Source organism: Neofelis nebulosa, chromosome 18, assembly GCF_028018385.1.
Source record: "Neofelis nebulosa isolate mNeoNeb1 chromosome 18, mNeoNeb1.pri, whole genome shotgun sequence".
Taxonomy (NCBI): domain Eukaryota; kingdom Metazoa; phylum Chordata; class Mammalia; order Carnivora; family Felidae; genus Neofelis; species Neofelis nebulosa.
The window spans coordinates 32290789-32311883 of NC_080799.1; the positions used below are offsets into that span (position 1 = coordinate 32290789).

A 21095-nucleotide genomic window follows, 5' to 3' on the forward strand; every position below is an offset into this window, starting at 1 on the left:
CTTGGAACGGAGCCCCCTGATGTCCAGGCAGAGCGACCGCAGGCCAAAGAGGCAGCCGCTGTGTGTTTGGCAAACTCTGGGGGTCATTCGAAGGCTTCTTTCATGGAGGGAGGTGGTTGGCCAGCAGGCAGAGCGTGCGCCCGGGGAGCCAGCGCTAATGAGGCTATTGTTGGGCCCATACCACGGCTTCCTGGAGACTGGCCTGCAGTGGCCACCCAGGCCATCCGTCCCCCTGCCACAGGCTCGGCGGGGGGGGGACACAGATGCAGGAAAAGCCATTTACAGACCTTCTGTGGTCAGTGCCGGTCTCAGTAGGTCCCTTACCTTCACCTGTGTCCCCTCCCATCACTGCAAACGCTTACCAAGCCCTGCCCCAATGCCTGCCACAGCCTTCTAGGGAATCCTTACAACAGGAGGAGGAAAGTCCCATCATTATCCCCTTACTAGGATGCTTTGAGGAGGCCCCTTTTACAGATGAGAAAATGGAGATAGCATAGGGATCCAAACCCAGGTGGCCGGGCTCCAGAGCTCATGTCCTATCCACTGTACCACACTGCCTCTCGCACACTTCGTTAGCTCTAAAACACCAGCTCGCTGCTAGTTGAATTCCACTCTGGTATCCCACCAGAAGCGAAGGAAAGGGCTCCTTTCCTTTTTTTTTTTCTCTTGGTTTATTTATTTATTTAGAGAGAGAAAGAGAGAGAGCGAGCACACAAGTGGGGCAGGGGCAGAGAGGGAGAGAGAACTCCAAGCAGACTCCACGCAGTCAGCACAGAGCCCAACTCAGGGCTCGAACTCATGAGCTGTGAGATCATGACCTGAGCTGAGATCAAGAGTTGGATGCTGAACCAACTGAGCCCCCCCAGGTGCCCCAGGGCCCCCCTTGCCTTCTCGAGGCAAGGGATTTGTTCATGTGTCTCACTGTGTCTCCCAGCACCTGGCATGGTGTGTAGCAAACAAGAGTGCTCAGTAAATGACAACTGCATGACTGGATGGATGGATGGACGGACGGACGGACGGATGGACAAAGGAATGAATCCTACATCATCATGTAGGATGGTGTCCTGAGGGCCGGCTGTGGTGCTGGGTGATTTACCTGGATCTTTTTCCATCCCCACACCCACCTGGCCTGGTGGACATAATGATCCCAGCTGTACCAAAGAAGAAACCACAGGTGCCGAAAGGCAAGTTCTCGAGTCCCCGATGACTTCGCACTTGGCTCACGGCCCGGCACAGAGGGCTTGTCCTGGATCAGAGAACCCAGTCACTTGGATACATGCTCCATGGCCGTGGTGGGCCATTCATCAGGGAATAAACAGATCAACTCCCTGCTCTCACAGAGCAGCCACTGTACCACCACCAGGGGAGGGACCAGCAAGAGGCAAGACCCTCTTGGTCTTGCATCCTTGGGCCTGCATCCTGCACCCTGGAACACCAGCAGACTGTGACTTGTGGCTGGAGAGGCCAGTGAGGTGGCCAGAAGGGAGCTGCGGGCAGAGGTCATGGGAAGCCAGATTACGTGGGGTGTCTGGGTGCCGAGATGGGGACCACAGGAGGGTTGTGATGTGATTTTTTTACAGACTTACTGCAGGGAGGGGGCAGCCAGGGCAAAAGCAGGGAAACCACTGAGGTGGTGGCTGTCACAGGAACACGAGAGAGAGACCAGCGTGGCAGGAATGGGAGGGAAGAGAAGCGGTCTGATTGGGAGTGTTTTTCTGAAATGAGCTGCAGGACCCGCACGGGGGTGTGAGAATGAACGGCGGACAAGAGCTCAACACTGGGAGGCACCATGTCCACTGCCCGCTCCCCTCTGGCCCAGGGGTCCCTTCCCGTGCGAGCAACGCTACGCATTGAGCCCAGGGCCTGGCACACGGCAGGTGCCGTCTCCCTCCACGTTAGGAAAGCGCTCAACCGGACCATACCTGGACGAGCAGGCGCACCTGCCCCAACCCTGGCGCTTCTGGCTTCCACCTTCTTCAGGGTTAATGCGGCTTGCGGCCTTCTCTTCATAAAGCAGAAGGAGCTCTGACTCAGGCCTGGGACCCTCTGGAGTCCCAGTTGTCTCACAATGCACACCCGTAGGCACACGCTCAGATACCTGTTTAATAGACCTGGCTTGGGGTTTTAGTGATTCAGGGTCAGGCTCCACAGAGACAGGAGACAGGAGCACACCTCCCTTCTCAGACTGACACCCCCCCAACCCCTGCCCCGACCCGACACGCATAAATACCTCCTTCCAATGGTAACACCCTGACGGGAGCCCTGTACTGAACACTCAGGCTTCAGTCCCTAAACACAACAACGTGCGAGGCAAAGGTGTCAGTCCAGGGACAGCAATATCGGAGGGAAGACCGGCAGGGTTGGGAAACTCCCTCTGCACATTTACTTGGGGCGCGGTTTTAGGGTGCAGCAGAAATGGCCTGCTCCCCAAATACAGGGAATTCTTCACCATCGAGACTCGCCCAGTTCAAACTCAGAAACCGAACATGCAGCCTCACTCACGCACTATCCAAACCCCAGAAAACATGTGAATGACTGCAGGGAGAGGTACTGCTCTCCCTTACACGCCCCTGCACTTCCCAGCCTCTTTTGCGGTGTGGTTGGGGCCGTATGACTGATTCCGGCCAACGGGCTGAGTGGAGCTGACTTGTGTGGCTTCTGGTTTGGGACACTGAAAAATGGGTGTCCATCACCCGCACGTTCCCCTCCCCTGCTGTGGTCTCTGGAAGCCAGCCCTCTGGAGGTGATGTCATAAGCCCAGAAGGACCTGGATCGCTAAGCTGTTGCAGGGAAGGCAGGGACCCTAGAGAGGCACCCGACGCTCATCAAGATACAGGAGTGAGAAACAAACCCTTTTGTTCATTTCCTAAGAGTTTAGGGCTAATTTGCTAACTGCAGGACAGCCTGTCCTGTCCTGATGCAAAGGGATTTTCTAGGGTCATTTTGGCCACAGGGGACTTTCACCCTCCTTGTGTCTTAGAACCTGACCAGGGTTGTGCATATCAGACACACCGCTGCTTGTCTCCACAATCCCAGGAGGCAGGTACGATCAGCCCCATCTTACAGATGAGGCTGCCGAGGCACAGAGACCAAGTGGCTCACACAGGGTCACAAGGCCAGTGAACCCAAGGGTGGGATTCAAACCCAGCCTCTGTCCACTGTGCCACGCTGACTCCCCGCTAAACTGCACCTGCTTAACCTCTAAGGTCCCATTTCCAGACGAGAGCTCCCGCTGGAGACGACAGGTTTGCCAAAGAGAAAGGAGAGAAGCAGACGAGAAGGTACCCAGTCCTGACTCCTGAAGGACAGGGCTGAAGCCTCTGCTAAAGCCCCAAGAACACAGGACAACTGTTCAGTAAGAAACAAAATATTTTTTTTTTTACTGCAAATTATTTGCAAATGTTCACGTTTCCAGTGTAAGTCATTAGAAAAAGATCCCCAAGAAAAACTTGGTTTATCTAGTGTGAAAGAATGGTATAACTTACAAAAAAAATAAATATGTATTTCCACCTAAAAGAAAGATGCTTCTCTGGGTTTGAAGTCAGCAACGTAGTTCATAGCAAGTATGAATCTTGGAGTAGCAGTGACCTTCCTGTGCTTTGGGGTCTCACTGTGCTCCCTGAGCTCTAAACAGGACGGGCCTCGAAGGACTCTGCTTCTCCGTTCTCCTCCAGGAACACATGGACCAGCTGTCAGAAGCCAGCCGACGTGGCCATTCCCTGGGAATGCTGCTCCTTGGCTAACCCTTCCTCCCAAGAAATTAAAGTCTTGAGACTGTTTTTCTCCCTAGAGCAGCATTTGAAGGAAAAAAAAAAAAAAGAAGAAGAAAGAAAAAGCAGCAGTCACTGATATTCGTGAATGGGTCGTTTTCTCATCCTGGAAGAGACTCAGTAATGAAATGTCGAGTTCTCCACACTGCCACCTTCAAGCTAACCAGATGCCAAGGGCGAGAAAAGAAATCTAAATACGCGGAGGCGCTGAGGGGGAACAACAGGGCTCATTTAGGTACCAACGCATTGTACTTAGGAGGTACCTGGTGCTCCCTTGACCTTGACCGCTTCATAACCATTGGCAGATCTTCTCTCTCAGGGACTACAGAAGTAGAACCATTCTAGCAATGGGTAGGAAGAGGGAGGAAGGAGAGCAGGGAGAAGACTGGAGCGGACGAGGAGCTGAGCAGCCAGGCTGGGGAGTCAGCACTGAGATGATCTCCGGGGCCAGACAGCCCACAAGTCCTGCTGAGTCCCGTCAGTGAGAGGTTCATGGACGTGGAGGCTGGCCCCATGTGTGACGCATGTACCAGTGAAGTGGGGCTGGGACATCAGTACCTAGCGTCTGAGCGCCTGGGAGACCAGACGGTTGGTGACAGGAGAGTCCTTGGCCCTCAAGGTACTGCCCGAGGGTGAGAATGATCTTCCCAGGCCCCTCACCTCCCACCCGCAGCCCCGAGGAAACAAAGCATTCTGGGAGGAGCCAGACAAGGAAGGACGTCAGAGGCGCCATGGGCAGCTGTCGGGGGCCAGCGAGCTTCTCAAAGACGGAATCCACAGACTTTGGCTGGAGAGATCTGAGGCAGTTGGCTGGATTTGGTCACTAGCATATTTTACGAAACCCATTTCTCTGGCTGTCTGGCCACCAAACCTCCTAACAAAGCACCAAGAGCACAAGTGTGCACTCCCAGGGGCGTGAGAACATATGTACATCTTGTAGGGGCAATGGAGGTGAGGGTGGGAGTGCTTTGGGGGGGGGGGGCTGCATCTCTGGGTCTCTCCTGGTTCTTCATGGTCAGTTCCAGGTTGGGGGCTGGACGGTGGCTGCTTTGTGTGTGTTTTCATTTTTTTGTTTTTTTGTTTTTTTTTTCCTTTTTTCTTTTTGGTTTCAGTAGACAGGAGGCTTGGGTTCCCCAGAACAGCGCCTCATCCCTGGATGCTGCCCTGTCAGCCCTGTAATTCCGACCAGATGCACCAGCTCTAGGGCTCACACCAGGCCAGCATCTTTGGCCATGCTGTAGAAAAGACCTCTCTCCTGCAGGAGGTCCAAGGGGTGGCCACACTCCCGGATTTCTCCTTTGTCTAGGACGATTACCCTGCAAGAGGAGGGGACACAGACATGAAGGATAGGGAAACAGTTGACACCCTGGGCCCCCAAGAGCCACATGACCAACTCCCTGCTTTGGGTCAGGGCCCTAATGCCTCTTGTTAGGACTGGTGCAGTAGCCTTCCAACTGGCTGCCCATCCTCAATCCCTCCTCTTGTCACTAAGTCCTGTGATGCTTACACTCATTACCGGCTGTCACTTCTTACATTTCCTTCCCGGAGCAATCAGCTTTTGTTTGTTGCTGTGTTTGCTGTCTATATCCATACACAGCCCCCAACTAACGTATCAGGTCCCTCAGGCAGGCTCCTTCTCTGATACCTCCTTGCTGAGTCCCCAGTGCCTAGAACAGGACCAAGAATGTGGCAGGGACTTCACACACGTATGTTGATTGAATCAATAATGGAGTGATGCCAGAAACACCCAGCGTAAAGAGAGGGCTGTGACTAGACACGGGATGATGCTGTACAAACGGGTAAATCCCAAGGCTGACAGGCCTCCTATGCCAGCAGCATCACCTTGTATAGTCCATGATGGTGTTGAGCCGGTGAGCAATGGTCAGGACAGTGCAGTCGTCAAACTGCGTCCGGATGGTAGACTGAATGAGGTCATCGGTTTCGAGGTCCACGGCCGCAGTGGCCTCATCCAAGACCAGGATCTTTGTCTTCCTCAGCAGAGCCCGGGCCAGGCACACCAGCTGACGCTGCCCAACGCTTGAGCGGAGACAAAGAGCAGGAGACAGAGTGTCACAACCACCCCTGACCCTGAGCCCAGGCCTGAGCTGGGAGAAGAGAGAGGAGACACCAGGAAAGCACTGCCAGTCCCCGCTCCTGCGCCCACGGCAGACGTTAGTGATGCCAGGACATTCTTGCTGTTGACCTAGAAGCGGGCTCAGGATCATTTTCAACACAGGACTCGGAGGGGATATCCAAAATATGTGACGAGGGCAACAGGGGTGGTGTGACATCACAAGATGGCCCCACATGCGTGCCTTCTGTAGGACACTCCCCGTTGACTCTGGACTCAACCGCGTGTCTTGCTTTGGTCAAGGGCATGCTGGCAAACATAAGGCCAGCAGAGGCTTGCACTGGGAATGCACACCAGGGTTTGCGCGCTCTTGCACCTCTGCCGTCACCACGACAACGTGCTTGGGCTGGTCTGCTGAAGGAGGAAGGACAAGTGGAGCAGACCCTAAGTGCCCTCGCGGACCCCCAACCAGAGGAGTGAGCCACGAACAGCAGAGCCGCCTGGCTGATCACCCCAGGTGTCTGAACGGTCACTGCCACTGCTCAACACATCTGAGGCTTGGTGGTTGGCGGTCACAGAGATGGGCAACTGAGCCAGCCACTGACTAATAACAATGGAGCAGGACTCTGGTTTGCTGTCGTGCCAGACATGAATACTTTGGTTGCTGGGTCATGGGTGGATCCTGGGACAAGGGCCAACGCAGCTGGGGCAGTGAGTGGTGACTCAGAGGGCTCAGAAAAGTGCTATGAACCAACTGACAGAGAAGCTTTTCAACAGTTTAACAAGCGACAGTCACTCTCAGCTGAATAAATCTGGTGGAAGGAAGGAACCATATTAGCATCCCGGTTATAGCTCATGGTAAAAAGTAAGTCTGGACTGAAACCCATTTCACAGATATTGAAACTGCGGCTCCAAGAGGTTAAGAGAAATTGGCTTGTCTGTGGCAGAGCCGGGACTCAAACCCAGGTCGGACACGTATGCATAAGGACCAAGGCGGAGCTGAGGAGACCCGGTCAGGGCCTCGCATGCCTGCCTACCTCAGGTTCTCCCCGCCTTCTGCACACTCGTGGTTCAGCTTATCGGGAAGGGCTGACACAAAGTCCTTGAGGTGAGCCAGCTCCAGGGACGTCCAGACTTCTTCATCGGAGTACTGGCTGAACGGGTCCAGGTTCATGCGCAGGGAACCCGAAAACAAAACAGGGTCCTGTTCAGGGAGAAAACGGCAGATGGCATGTGAGGCTCACGTCATGTTGGGTAGGGATGAGGCAGAAGGGTGGGGTGTGAAAACTTCTGATAGGGTCCCAGGGCTCCTTGGAATCACCCTTTCTGGAGACATTAATAATGGGGGGAAAACAGTTTGGAAAACCTTGGATTAAGTGAAATACAATAGATTTCTTGTTGTAAGACTTTCCAGAGGCTTCAATATGCAAATGTACTGGAATCTTCCAGAAGAGAGAAGCAGCCTGGGTAATCCCTGATCATCAAGTGCCATGGATTCCTCCCTGTTCCCTGCCTACAAAGTACAGTCTTAGAAAAAATCTTAGAGAAAACAACATGACAAGTAAACACATTAGGGAATCACCACCTACAGAAATCAATCTAGAAAATCCATTTTCCACTCCTGGCTCTTGAGAGACTTATTCTTGTCCCGACTGGAGCCAGCGGGAGTGAAGAAATGATATCCAGTTAATTCCCACTGTTATTTGTATGCTAAGAGGAGATTCAGTGGCAAAGAAACAGTATGGTTTCGATGAAAATAACAAAATAGGAACCCATTTACGTTTGTCCTGAAAATATACCTATGTAAGCTTTCAGGGTGCCCCACTGACGCCCTGGGCACCCCAGACCCCACCTGTGGGATAATGGTGATCCTGAAGCGCAGATCATGTAGGCCAATCTTGGCTATGTTGATGTCGTCGATAATGATCTCTCCCTCAGCAGACTCGTTAATCCGAAACAAGCCCAGGGTCAGGGACGACTTCCCAGCTCCTGTCCGCCCCACGATGCCAACCTGTGGGGCAGGAAGGGCCCAGGGTAAGGCAGGAAGGCTGGTATCTGGGGGTTACCTCTTGCCCTCCCCCATGGGGCCCTCATTTCAGGTATCCACCCTAGAGCAGTTCAGTCACCTGGTCGGCCCAGTGTCTACCACAGCCCTCCCCATCAGTAGCTTCCCAGGGACATTCCTTCAGGGGCTGTTTTGGCCAAGGGTGAAGAAGGACTTCTGTCTCGGGGCGCCTGGGTGGCTCAGTCGATTAAGCATCTGACTTTGGCTCAGGTTATGATCTTGCAGATCATGAGTCTGAGCCCTGCATCGAGCTCTGTGCTGTCAGTGCACTGCCTGCTTTGGATGTCTGACCCCCTACCTCTCTGCCCCTCCCCAGCTCGTGCTCTGTCAAAATAAATAAAAAAGGGGACTTCCTTCTCTTTGTCAGCTCTTTTTATAAGTTAAAATTATAATCACTTCTTTTGATAAGTGAGCACAGATCTCCAAAGAGGGCTCAGGCAGAAGGGGTTTTCCATAAAGCCCCATTTGTTTTCAACTCTCGAAAATACTGGTCATCAGGTATTTTCCCCCTACTGTTTTTCAGTCCTTTGATGGTGAGTTTCCCATCCCGAGCTGCTGAAATATCTCAAAGATACAAGCAGATCCCCCTGCATGCCTCACCTTCTCCCCTCCACCCCAGCTGCATGAGCAAAAAAGAGGCTACGGATAGGACCGGTCTCCCTGTTCAGTGGCCAATGATGGACATTCCTGACACCCAGTTACAACTCTTGCCTTCTCATCTGGGCTCTTGAAAGGCAGGCTTCCTCCAACCTCTAACAAAAATGTCACAGAGGAGAGTCTCATGATACAACACAAACCATAAAGCCTCAGTGAGAACACCACCCACTCTGTTCTTCCCCTTGTTCTTAGAGAAATTATCTCACAGGAATAAAACGTTCTGAGCCTCGCAGCAGGAACGGCTTAACAAATACACATGTTTAGAGATGAAGGAAACACTGTCGCATGGCAGGTGACCAGGAAGACCGTTAAGTCTGATTCCTGAGGAGAGTCTCAAGGTCTCAGGGCAAGGACGTCTTACAGGAGCAGCCTGGGACCAGGGGTACGTTCCAAACTTCTGACACCCTCACATGCTCATTGAGCCATCCCCACTAGTGATGACAGCATCTTCCTGTTCTAGAGCTGGCAAACCTGAATGCCTGCAGGGGACAGCTAGGCACACAAGTCAGACAGGGAGGGACAGGGTGAGCTGAGAAGCTCTTGTCTGGTCTAGAAAAAGCCAGGCAGGGAGTGTAAGCCCAGTGTTGCTACATGTTCTGATCTTTCTTTCTTTTTTTTTTTTTTTTAAATGTTTATTTTTTTTGAGACAGAGAGAGACAGAGCATGAACGGAGGAGGGACAGAGCGAGAGGGAGACACAGAATCTGAAACGGGCTCCAGGCTCTGAGCTGTCAGCACAGAGCCCGACGCGGGGCTCGAACTCACGGACTGTGAGATCATGACCTGAGCCAAAGTTGGACGCTTACCCAACTGAGCCACCCAGGTGCCCCCCCCCCTTTTTTTTTTTTCATGTTCTGATCTTTCAAGAAAAGCAGGAAGTGGATCTTTACAGAAGGCACACCAGATTTTTCATAATTTTTAACATACTCAGATTTCTTCTCCCCCCCCCCCCCCCCCCCCCCCCCCCCGAAAACACACAGGTGGGCCTCATTTGGTGGCCGGTCAACAGTATGCAACACACCTGGGACACTCTGAGCAGCTTTTACCTCCACAAGCCCCACCCCCACGGTCCAGGGCCGTGATAAACTGGGGGAATGAAGCACCTGGTTTCGCCTGCCCCACTGTGAACGGATGGGGGAAACAAGGTACACCCACCTTCTCCCCTCCATCGATGGTGACGTTAATGTGCTTGAGAACCAAGTCCAGGTTTTCCCGGTAACGCAGGCCATAGTCTCGGAATTCTACTCGGCCAACCTGAGGCCAGGTGCTGGGCGGAGCCGTCTCGGGGATTTGCCAGGGAGCCTGTGATCGGGGGTGGGGGGTGGCGGTAAGGGATCTTCAGTCCCATGTGACCCAAGGCTGTAGGTGACCTGCAGGTCCCCTCTGACCTCATCTCCCTCCCTCTTGCTCACTCGGCTCCCCGTGGGGCTGCACTACCTCTCAAACACACCTGCGTACCTCGCTGCTGGGCCTTTGCACCTGCGGGTGCCCCTGTCTGGAATGCTTTCCCAAACTACCCTCTCGTGCGCTCCCTGGCATGCTGCAGATCTTCCGCCAGTTCAGACCACCCCCTGCCTCTGTGCCCTCCGTCCCCTCCCCTGCTTCGTTCTCCTCCAGACCACCGGGCACCTCCGAGCACCGCAGGTGTGCATTAATTCGCTTATTCTGTCACCCACGCCCCCTGGAACATCTCTGTCAGGACAGGTTCTTTCCCTGTTCGCTGTCATACTCCAGGCACACAGTAGGGACTCCACGAATATTTGTGGACTGTACCAATAAGTGAGTGGTCTTCTCTGGTCAGACACAAGGGCAAAGGTGTCAGTCTGAATGCCTTCTACATCTGGACACCAACTATGCAGCGACGGCTAATGAGAAAGATCACGATCACGTGACCTCACTTCATCCTCACTACAATCCCATGAGAGGGGTCCTTTCATTACCCCCAGTTTACACATGAGGAAACTGGAACACAGAGAGGGTGAGTAACTTGCCCAGAGTCACACAGCCCCTATTTCTGAAAAGCTTCTTAAGTTCCGTTCAGCATTTCCTGAGCTCTAGAACTGGATGTGCTCCGGGCCAGGCTGGAGGCTACCTCTGGGGGAGCTGAGGAATGGAGGGGACAGCAAGAGAGAACTTTCATCCTTTCTCCCCCATAAGCTTGTTACATTAATTTTCATTTACAACAAGCACAGTCCCCTTTTACAAATTTATGTATAATGCAGGGGATACGCTGTAAGAACACGGAGGGCACTGGAGAGAGAGGTGGGTGGAACTTTCTAACTGTGAAAATATATTCTATATAAATACATATTTTTAGTAGTGCTAAGACCCTGGATCTTTACATTCTTTTGTATTTTTCAAGTATGTTCTTACTTGAGAAATTAAAAAAGTAAGTAATTAAAAGAAGTAAAAACAAAAATTTTTAAAATAAATTTAATTTCGGGGCACCTGGGTGGCTCAGTAGGTTAAGGGTCTGACTCTTGGTTTCAGCTCAGGTCATCTCATGGTTCGGGAGACTGAGCTGACAGCACAGAGCCTGCTTAGGATTCTGTCTGTCTGTCTGTCTCTCTCTCTCTCTGTCCTTCCCCTGCTTGGGCTCTGTTTCTCTCTCTCTCTCTCTCAAAACAAATAAACAAACATCCATAAATTAAAAAAAAATAAATTTAATTTCATACTTCATGCACGGTGAACTGCAGGGCATGTGAATTAGATCTTAAAAACTAAAAAAATAAATTCGATGTTGAGCGTGAAAACCCCTGGTGTAATACACTCTTATTTCCAGAGGGGGCGCTCACACCATTATGAATAATGCTCTCCCATGAAGCGGGACCTGGTTCACCTGTGTCAGAGTCTTAAGGACGGGGCATTTTCTTGGGAGGCAGTGTGCCAATGGCCCCGTAACCTTGAGCAAAGTAACTTAACCCTGTGTCTTAGTTTCCTGATGCGTAAAATGGGGATCATGACAGAACATGAGCTATAAGGCTACATAAAGATTACACGAATTACTCTACATAAATTGTATGAATTACTCTATGTAAAATGTGTAGGACAGGGCTGACAGCTCCCGAGGGCCCAATATGTGTCCCTAATATTACTGGTGGTGGGGGCGATGAGGGGATCCACTGGTATTGTCACCATGATCACTGCCAATGCCACCAGTGATAGTGTGTAGGCAGAAAACGGCACTTTCTAGGGGCAATGTGGCACTGATGTCTGGACACTTGGGTCCTACCCCGACCACGTGTGACCTTGGATCAGTCACTGTCCCTCCCCAGGCAACCCTCTCCTCCATCTATAAAATGGGGACTTGGGTCAAACAACTGCCGGGTTCCCCAAACTTCAGTCATGATTTTTACAACATCCACGTACTGACTCTCTTGCGGTTGACTTTCAGGGCTTTGAATCAACTGGTATTTAATTTTTAAACGTGACGATGAAACTAGTCTCATTCTGCACCGCACAAGTCCCTCATACAGATATGTAACAAAGAACAGAAGACAATTTTCGCTGAATAGGGGTTGTCTGTTGAAGGCACCCAGCTCGCGCTGATGAGGTCAGGTGAGGGCAGGCGAGGGCAGGCCAGGGGCCGGCTTTACCTCCTTCTCCGTTTCCGAATACTCCTTCAGTCTCTCCACGGCCACAATGTTGGTCTCCAACTCGGACGACATGCGAACCAGCCAGTTCAAGTACGTGGTGACCTGTGCACAGAAGAGTCACATGTAGCTTCTGGGGTGAGCAGGGGCTGCTTTATCTTCAGCAAGTGATTACGAATTACGCAATTTTTTGAGGTAAGAAAGGTACCAGCCCCACGTACCGCCGTCGCCAGACTGCACCTCTTAGGCAAGCACGTTGCAAAATAACCCCTGGGCCACACAAGCAATCAGAAAGAGCATCAGAAAAGATTTCCAACGAGATGGTAATAAGGGAAAATCCAATGTATCAAAATTTGGGCAATGTGGCTAACGCCGGAATGAGAGATAAAGTGATAGAGTGAAAAGCATTTTTCCTGTCGCTGGAGGCATCCTCTTGGTTCATCAAGGGCTTTCCTTGACTGACGGGGGAATCCCGGCCCCGTGTCTCATCTCCCTCCAGCACCAGCGGGTCAGGCACCGGGCTTCTCAAACGCCGCTTGGCCCCTCACCTCTCCCCCAGCTCCTGCGGGGATTCAAAGCAAAGGCCCGAGACCCTGACGACCATAAGAGAATGCAGCTGGGGGCACCCGACTTGCCTGCAGTGAGTAGGACACCGAGAGGCCCACTAAGCCGGCGCTGAGACTGTGCCTGGAGATCACGGCGAACAGGGCAGCAAACAGGACGATGCAGTTGCCTACGCACTCCAGCCGCACGGCCAGCCACCTGCTCACAGACACACAGGCAGATGGACAGACACACCAGGAGTTGGCTCGTCAGAGATCTGGTTTCTGGCTCAAGCCGGGGAAGGAGGGAGGCACTTTGCTAATGGAAAGAATTCCCTGAGAGCTCCCGAGACAGGCCTTCAATCTGTCCTCTCACGGGGGAAGGAGAGCCAAAGGGACACGGTCTCACTAATTCCTCATTGATCTCGCAACCCCGGGGGACTGAAACGGAGTTCTCCGGAAGAAGCCTTCCCGGGAAACTAAAGCTTGCCTTTTTAAGAACCAACTTTTTTTTTTAGGGAAACCTTTATAACATACCCATGTACACCCATCTGCAAAGACAGGTCCAGGAAAGTTCCTAAATACTAAGAAGTCATCGACTGTAAGAGGCAGCAGTGTTGTAAAAATAACCTTTTCTTGGCAGAAGGGGGAAGGGAGAGTGAGAAATGAAATACTATTTTCAATGTAGCTGTAATGTTCCTAGATCACCCTCCTTTTAGAAATGTTAAAATACATTGTTTTACCTCTTGGAATATAAACAGATAACATTATTGGTTTAAAGCGAACTTCCTTCCCTAGTGTACCTCCAAGCGTTAGGAATATTAGTGACTTAAGGTGTAAAACATTTTAGGGAAATGGTGTTGTTGATCTTATTTCCACTACAGCCCTTAAGATTTGTGTGACTGGGGGTGCCTGGGTGGCTTAGTAAGTTGAGCGTCTAACTTCGGCTCAGGTCATGATCTCATGGTTTGTGGGTTCAGGCCCCACGTTGGGCTCTGTGCTGACAACTCAAAGCCTGGAGTCTGCTTCAGATTCTGTGTCTCCCTCTCTCTCTGCCCCTCCCTTGCTCACACTCTCTCTTTCTCTCTAAATAAACAAAAAAACAAATAACATTAAAAAAAGAAAAATTTATCTTTTTTTATTAAAAAAAATTTTAACATTTATTTATTTTTGAGAGATAGAGTGAGCGAGAGTATTAGCAGGGAAGGGGCAGTGAGAGAATGGGGACACAGAACCCAAAGCGGGTTTGAACGGGGCTCAAACCCATGAACCACGAGATTGTGACCTGAGCCGAAGTCAGATGCAAAACCAAGTGAGCCACCTGGGCGCCCCAAAAAAGAAAAATTTTAACAAGATTCACGTGACTGATCTTCCTGGGTGTGAGCTTATCCTAAAAACAAACCCAAATTTGAGAAACTCCCTGACAATTCTGCAGAGGAAGGTCAGGTCTCCAGTGATTCATGGTCTCCCCACCCAGTCTTACCTTATGGGATTATATTGTGTACGATGGGGCAACAGTTGGTTACGACACATTGCTCCCAGGGTGAGTCACCCCCTCTCCAGAATTTCCTATCCCACATCTCAAAAAACATATCAGGACATGAATGAGGAGAATATTCTTTTAGAGATAAGTCAGATACTTTTCTGAATTTAGTCGACAAGTAGAGAACTCCTGTCCCTTCTTTGGGACGGATGCTTTTTTCATCATGGCCATTTCATGTGGTCCAACCTCAGGTTGGTGAACAGCTTCCAAAGCTCATCACACAGGGGTGGTGGGTGATCACCCCCGTCAGCTGAGAACCAGGCCACAAAAATATCAGCTGAGTCCGCCTGTCACCGATGACCTTGTACCGTCAGGACCACAGCGAACGGATAGTTCCTGCAGTATTTTCTGACTCCAGAAAATCTTGCTCCCTGTTGTTCCTCAGTGCCACCGGAGTGCCTGTGCTTTAAGCTGCCAGTGCTCCTGTCTGCTTTTAATGTTATTCTGTCCCTTCCCGCCCCCACCAAGTCTAACCATCCCGTGTGTGAGGCCCTCCTCCAGGAACTAAGGCTTCCTTCACCTCCTCCCGCAGGCCTCGGGTGCCCACCTGTTGGCCACGATGCTGGGGTAATAGGCCTTCTGGTTCTCGTCCACCTTCAGGTCGCTCTGGCGGATGAAGCGCTCCTGTTCCTCGAAGGCGCGGATGACGCTGACCCCCAGCAGGGTCTCATTGAAGTGGGAATACACTGGGGAGCGGCTGACGGATTCGAGGCGTTTCAGCTGCCGGGACGAGGCCACGTAGAACCTCTAGGGGAAGAGAACGGACCAGGGAGCTGGCAAAGCCCCTCCCGTGCCAGCCACCCACCCCCACCAGGGCTGCGCTGGACAAAGCCTGGACACACACGGCACCTCCGGAAGGCAAGACGGTGGAGCTGGGCTGCTTTTTAACAGGTGTCTCTGCTCACCCGATGCCAGCACAACAGAATGACGACAGCGACCACATAATGCCAGCAGCTCAGGCCCACAGGAAGCCGACTACCCTAGCACAGTTTGAAGTCCTTCCACAGAATCGGCTCATTTCATCATCACCAGACAGCTAGGAGTCGGTGCTCATTTGCACGGACCGTCAGTAAACCCAGGCACAAAGAAGCTCGCTGACCTCTTCCCGCTCAGGTCCCCCTCAGGCGACAAGTGGCCGAGCTGGGGGGCTGGACTCAGAGAAGCCGGCTGTCAAGGGTGAACCTCTGCACTGTCCTGTCTCTCTCAAGCCACAGACCTCCTAGGGTTCTCTGGACCCAGCAGCATGGCCTTTGGCCTCCACCCATCCCCGCGGGCAGTCACCCCATCGGCTCTGCTCCTGCCCTAACCAGGGCAGATGGAACAAAAGCAAAGCAAATCGCGCCCTGGAAGCTTCGAGGACCCGCCCTTAGATGACAGACTGGTCACATGAGAACATTTAGCTCTCTCGGCCTTAGTTTCCTCGTCTGTACAAACGGGACCGGGGAGACTGAGGTTCCCCATTCTGGAGGTGGCACGTAATGCGAAGGCAGGTGTTTCACAAGCGACACAGCCAGACAAATGAACAAGACAGGGAACAAAGGGTGGTTAGGGACACGGCCTCCCCGCCTCCTGGGGCCCTTGTGGGAGCAGAGACCTTCCACAGAGAACAGTGAACATAATGGAGGAGTCGGACGGGGCTCCGAGTTTAGCAGCTGCTTCCTGGATGGCAGCGTGTGCGGTCACCTGAACCCACGCCTGGGGAGCCTTCTGGGTCCTGGAAACCCTATAAGCTAACCCAGCACCACGCCAGCCAGGGCAGGCCCACGATGGTTGCTCTGCCAGTCCTCGAGGGTAGGCCAGATGCCCGCTCTGCTCCTGAGCCTCTCGGCCGTGAACAAAACCCTGATGCCTCGGCCCCGCGGCATCTGCCCTGGGAGGGTTCCTCTCCCCGGCTTTCTTTCTAAACATCCCGGATGGAAATCATTCTCAAGTACTTTCCCTGCTCAACCTACTCCACTTTATTTACTGTAGAAAGCTACCCTGAGATGTATTTGTGTTTAAATTGTTGTTTGCTTACTTATTTTTAATTTTTAAAAATATTTTATTTATTTTCGAGAGAGGACAAGTGGGGGAGGGGCAGTGAGAGAAGGACAGAGGATCTGAAGTAGGCTTTGTGTGGACAGCAGGGGGCCCAACACGGGGCTCGAACTCATGAACTGCAAGATGATGACCCGAGCTGAAGCCACCCAGGAGCCCCTAAACTCAGTCTTTTTAAAAAAGAACGATCAGCTAGCTTCCCTTTTATTTTTTTTTATTATTATTTTTTTAATTTTTTAATCTTTATTTTTGAGAGAGAACGTGTGAGCAGGGGAGGAGCAGAGAGAGAGGGAGACAGAATCTGAAGCAGGTTCCAGGCTCTGAGCTGTCAGCACAGAGCCCGACGCGGGGCTGTAACTCACAAACTGCGAGATCATGACCTGGGCCGAAGTTGGACGCTCAACCGACTGAGCCACACAGGCATCCCGCTAGCTTCCCTTTTCAACTCTATTCCAGGAGACATAATCCACCCTGCCAGACTCAACTGACTTTTTCAGAAACCAAGTGCCTGGTGCTTGTAAATAAAAATAACTGCTTGCTGGGCACCTGGGGGTCTAGGTTGGTTATGCATCCAACCGCTGATTTTGGCTCAGGTCACGATCTCACGGGTTCATGGGTTTGAACCCGGTGTTGGGCTCCACGCTGGCAGCACGGAACCTGCTTGGGATTCTGTCTTACCCTCTCTCCCTGCCCCTCCCCCAGTCATGTTCGAGCTCGCTCTCTCTCTCTCAAAAAAAATAAGCATTGGGGCACCTGGGTGGCTCAGTCGGTTAAGTGTCCGACTTCGGCTCAGGTCACGATCTCACAGTCCGTGAGTTCGAGCCCTGCGTCGGGCTCTGTGCTGACAGCTCAGAGCCTGGAGCCTGCTTCAGATTCTGTGTTTCCCTCTCTCTCTCTGCCCCTCCCCTGCTCACACCCTGTCTCTATCTCAAAAATAAACATTTAAAAAAATAATAAATAAAATAAGTAAATAAATAAGTAATAACCGCTCGACAAGCACATGCCTGAGCCAGGCAGCAGGCCACAAGCTAAGGTACTTGGAGCTGTGACTGGGCAGTTTTTCAGACACCAAAATATTCCATAAAAGTAGAAATGCCTTCTTCCAACTAACAAGGACGCCCCAACACAAGTCCACATCGGCTTATCTCTTCATCTTTTTATAAAAATGACTTGCTTTTAAATTAAAACATTAATGGGTAGCCATTTAAAACGCTGGGGGTTGGGGGAATGATACAGATGGGAATATTATAAAAAAAAAAAAATCACACTGCAGCCATCACACTCAGATAAGCACTATTCAAATCTCAGTGTATAACCTTCCAGATCTTTTCGGAGGAAAGAGAAAGAACCTACGTGTATCGAAAAGCCACTTTTTAATCAAGATATAACACACATTATGCTGAAAAATGCACCAAATCTTTACAGCTTGATGAAGTTTACATTCATTCACACCTGCACCCCCACTATCTGACCAAAATCTAGAACATCTCCAGCATCCATAAAATTCTTGTGTCCTCTGGGTCAAAACTCAAGTTATTTCTAGTTTGAGGCTATTATGAACCATGATGCTAAGAACGTTCTAGCACTTTTTTTTTTTTTTTTTTTTTTAGTAGATGCATTCTCTCATCTCTATTGCATATATGCTGACGAAGGACTGCTGGGTGGTAGGTAAGTGTGTATTTAGTTAAAAGTCATTAAACAAACAAACAAACAAATTCTCCCATAATCCCAACCCTTGGGGACACCAAGTTTTCCTTTTCCTCTCAATGCTTCCGTTTCTGGCCCTGCACAAGCACATTATGCTTGCATCTTGGTTATAGTAACAGTGTGTATATAATATGATCCTTTGCTGAACTGTCTTTGTTGTTTAGAAATAAAATCCATGGAGGGGCACCTTGGTGGCTCAGTCGGTTAAGCGTCCGACTTTGGTTCAGGTCATAATCTCATGGTTTGTGGGTTGTTGTTTTTTTCTTTTAATTTCTTTCAATGTTTTCATTTATTTTTGCGACAGAGAGAGACAGAGCATGAGCAGGGGAGGGGCAGAGAGAGAGGGAGACACAGAATCTGAAACAAGCTCCAGGCTCTGAGCTGTCAGCACAGAGCCTGACGTGGGGCTTGAACTCATGGACTGTGAGATCATGACCTGAGCTGAAGTGGGACGCTTAACCAACTGAGCCACCCAGGCACCCCTGGTTTGTGGGTCTGAGCCCTGCGTTGGACTCTGTGCTACAGCTCAGAGCCTGGATCCCGCTTGGAATTCTGTATCTCCCCCTCTCTCTGCCCCTCCCCCACTCGTGCTCACTCTCTCTCTCTCTCAAAAATAAACATTAAAACATTAAAAATAAATAAATAAAAAATAAAATCGGTGGTATCGCAACAACATCTCGGTAATTATGTCCATTAAGGAACACGAGATCCCATCACTGAGTGAAAAAAAAAGCTGGCACCAACTTAAAGAGAACACAATGAGGGTGTCGCAGTGGGTCCTGCTCTCTCTGGTTCCACCTTCATTCATGCACACCAACCACGGGGCCACAGCGTGGTGGAGCCTGGGGGACGGCTGACGACCAAGGGCTCCGGACCCCGCGTGAGCAGGCCACGGCACAGCCTGACGCGTGGAGGTCTTGGCAGCTCTCGCTCTCGTTTTGTGCTGTAGTGATTGGCTCCCATCTAAACCACTGTCTCCCGCCAGCAACTGTGCTGCAGGTAACCTTTTCGGGGCAGAAAGGGGCAGTGCAGCACCGTGGTTACCAATGCAAGCTTTAAAATCAGACAGATGTGGGGTGCCTGGGTGGCTCAGTCGGTTGAGCGTCCGACTTCGGCTCAGGTCATGATCTCGCGGTGAGTTCGAGCCCCGCGTCGGGCTCTGGGCTGATGACTCAGAGCCTGGAGCCTGCTTCCGATTCTGTGTCTCCCTCTCTCTCTGACCCTCCCCCGTTCATGCTCTGTCTCTCTCTGTCTCGAAAATAAATAAACTTAAAAAAATTAAAATAAATAAATAAATAAAATAAAATCAGACAGACGTGAGTTCACACTCCCAGCTGCACCACCAGGGCCTCGACACGCTCCTCCGTCAGCTGCAAGCACAGTTTACGTGGCCAACACCTAAACAACCAGACTGACTCCCTTGCTGTGTTTGTTCCCCTTCCTCGGTCTTGTATTCTGAAATACACATTGATGGCTGGAGCTCCAGCAACCACCTTAGACCATGAGGTCAACTTAAGAATGGAAGGCTTGTGCAAAGCTGGGAAAACTTAAAAAAAAAAACCACAACAGTGACGAAGTCTGGGACATTAACAAATATGTGCAACTGCCACACCAGAGATGAAGGACCCACCTCTAAATTTCTACTATGAGAAAAAAATAAATAGAAACAACAAATAAGTAAGTAAATAAATACATTTCCACTAGGAGAGAGAAAGACAAACATCTTGTCTGAGCTGCTGTTATTCACATCTCTATTTTCTGCAGGAGGACTAAGACCTAAAGAATTTAATAAACTCTTCTAAGTTTATTTATTTTGAGAGAGAGAGAGAGAGAGAGAGAGAGAGAGCGCACGCGTGTGCACGTGGGTGGGGGAGGGCAGAGAAAGAGGGAGAGAGAGAATCCCAAGCAGGCTCTGTGCTGTGAGCACAGAGCCCAATGTGGAGCTCGATCTCCCAAAACCATGAGATCACGACTTCAGTCGAGACCACGAGTTGGACGCTTAACCGACTGTGCTACCCGGATACCCCCATAATGTTAATAATCAATTTTCATAATCAAGGTGTCTTTACCGCTAGAGCTTTTCTCCCTTTGAGAGGTACTGAAAAGTGACAAACCCCAGTTGGGCCCCCTGCCGGCAAATCGCGCACAGCACCGTGCCGCGGAAATGGGAAGACGGCGTGAGGCCCGGACTCACACGGGAGCGTGAAACCCCGGAGGGCTCCTCCCGCAGCCCCGAGACCCCGCCTCTCACCTGCACGAAGAAGTAGATGAGGCCCAGGGGCGGGATGATGATGGCAGCGATGGGCGTGGCCAGCAGGATGATGGCGCAGGCGCCGATGACGTTGAACAGGGAGCCCATGAACATCTTGATGACCTGAGGGATCATCGAGTCCACCGTGTCCAGCTCCTTGGAGAAGCGGTTCACCAGGTTCCCGCTGGGGGTCCGCTCGAAGAAGCTCATGGGGGACCGGAGCACGTTCTGGAGCAGGTTCAGGTGCAGGCGGCGGGAAGCAAAGATCCCCCCGATGGACAGCGCCATGGAGTAGCCGAACACCGAGATACCTGCAACGTTTTGGCGGTAAACACCGCAGTGGGGTCCGGGCCCGGGGTGGGGGTGGGGGTGAGGACAGGCCATGCAGACGCAACAGGCCTGCACGCTCAGCCTCGAAGAATAACGGCAACGGTGATGACGAGAGTCGTGGCTGCTATTTACTGAGGACTCAGTGTCTATTCAACACCGTATAAGAGTTTCACACGTTAATTTTTTTAAAAAATTTTAAATGTTTGTTTTTCAGAGAGAGAGAAAGAGAGAGCGAGCACGAGCAGAGACAGAGAGAGACACAGAATCCAAGGCAGGCTCCAGGCTCTGAGCTGTCAGCACAGAACCCGCCGTGGTGCTCACACGCAAACCATGAGATCGTGACCCGAGCCGAAGTCAGATGTTCAACTGACAGAGTCACCCAGGCGCCCCACATGCACCTAATTCTTAAGACTGACTCTATATAAATCCTATTAGCACCCATTTTACAGAGAAGGGAGCTCAAGGTCAGACAGGTGAACTCCTCTGCCCTCGATACAGTCAGCCAATCAGCAGCAGAGTCGGGGTTCTGA

General features: G+C 51.3%; 1 protein-coding gene across 3 annotated transcripts in view; it reads right to left on the reverse strand.

Annotated features, from left to right (window-relative positions):
* Positions 1–3351: 3351 nt before the first annotated feature.
* The window catches only part of ABCC1 (ATP binding cassette subfamily C member 1), a 142097-nt gene continuing 124353 nt past the window's right edge, over positions 3352–21095 (reverse strand). For all 3 annotated transcript variants that reach the window (XM_058710430.1, XM_058710429.1, XM_058710431.1), the window contains exons 23-31: positions 20236–20546; positions 14788–14987; positions 12791–12917; positions 12159–12260; positions 9718–9864; positions 7694–7852; positions 6879–7045; positions 5613–5807; positions 3352–5086 (exon numbers count right to left, since the gene is read on the reverse strand). In XM_058710430.1, the coding sequence (XP_058566413.1) occupies positions 4978–5086; positions 5613–5807; positions 6879–7045; positions 7694–7852; positions 9718–9864; positions 12159–12260; positions 12791–12917; positions 14788–14987; positions 20236–20546 (1517 nt within the window). In that variant the 3' untranslated portion in view covers positions 3352–4977. The remainder of the gene's footprint in view (positions 5087–5612; positions 5808–6878; positions 7046–7693; positions 7853–9717; positions 9865–12158; positions 12261–12790; positions 12918–14787; positions 14988–20235; positions 20547–21095) is intronic.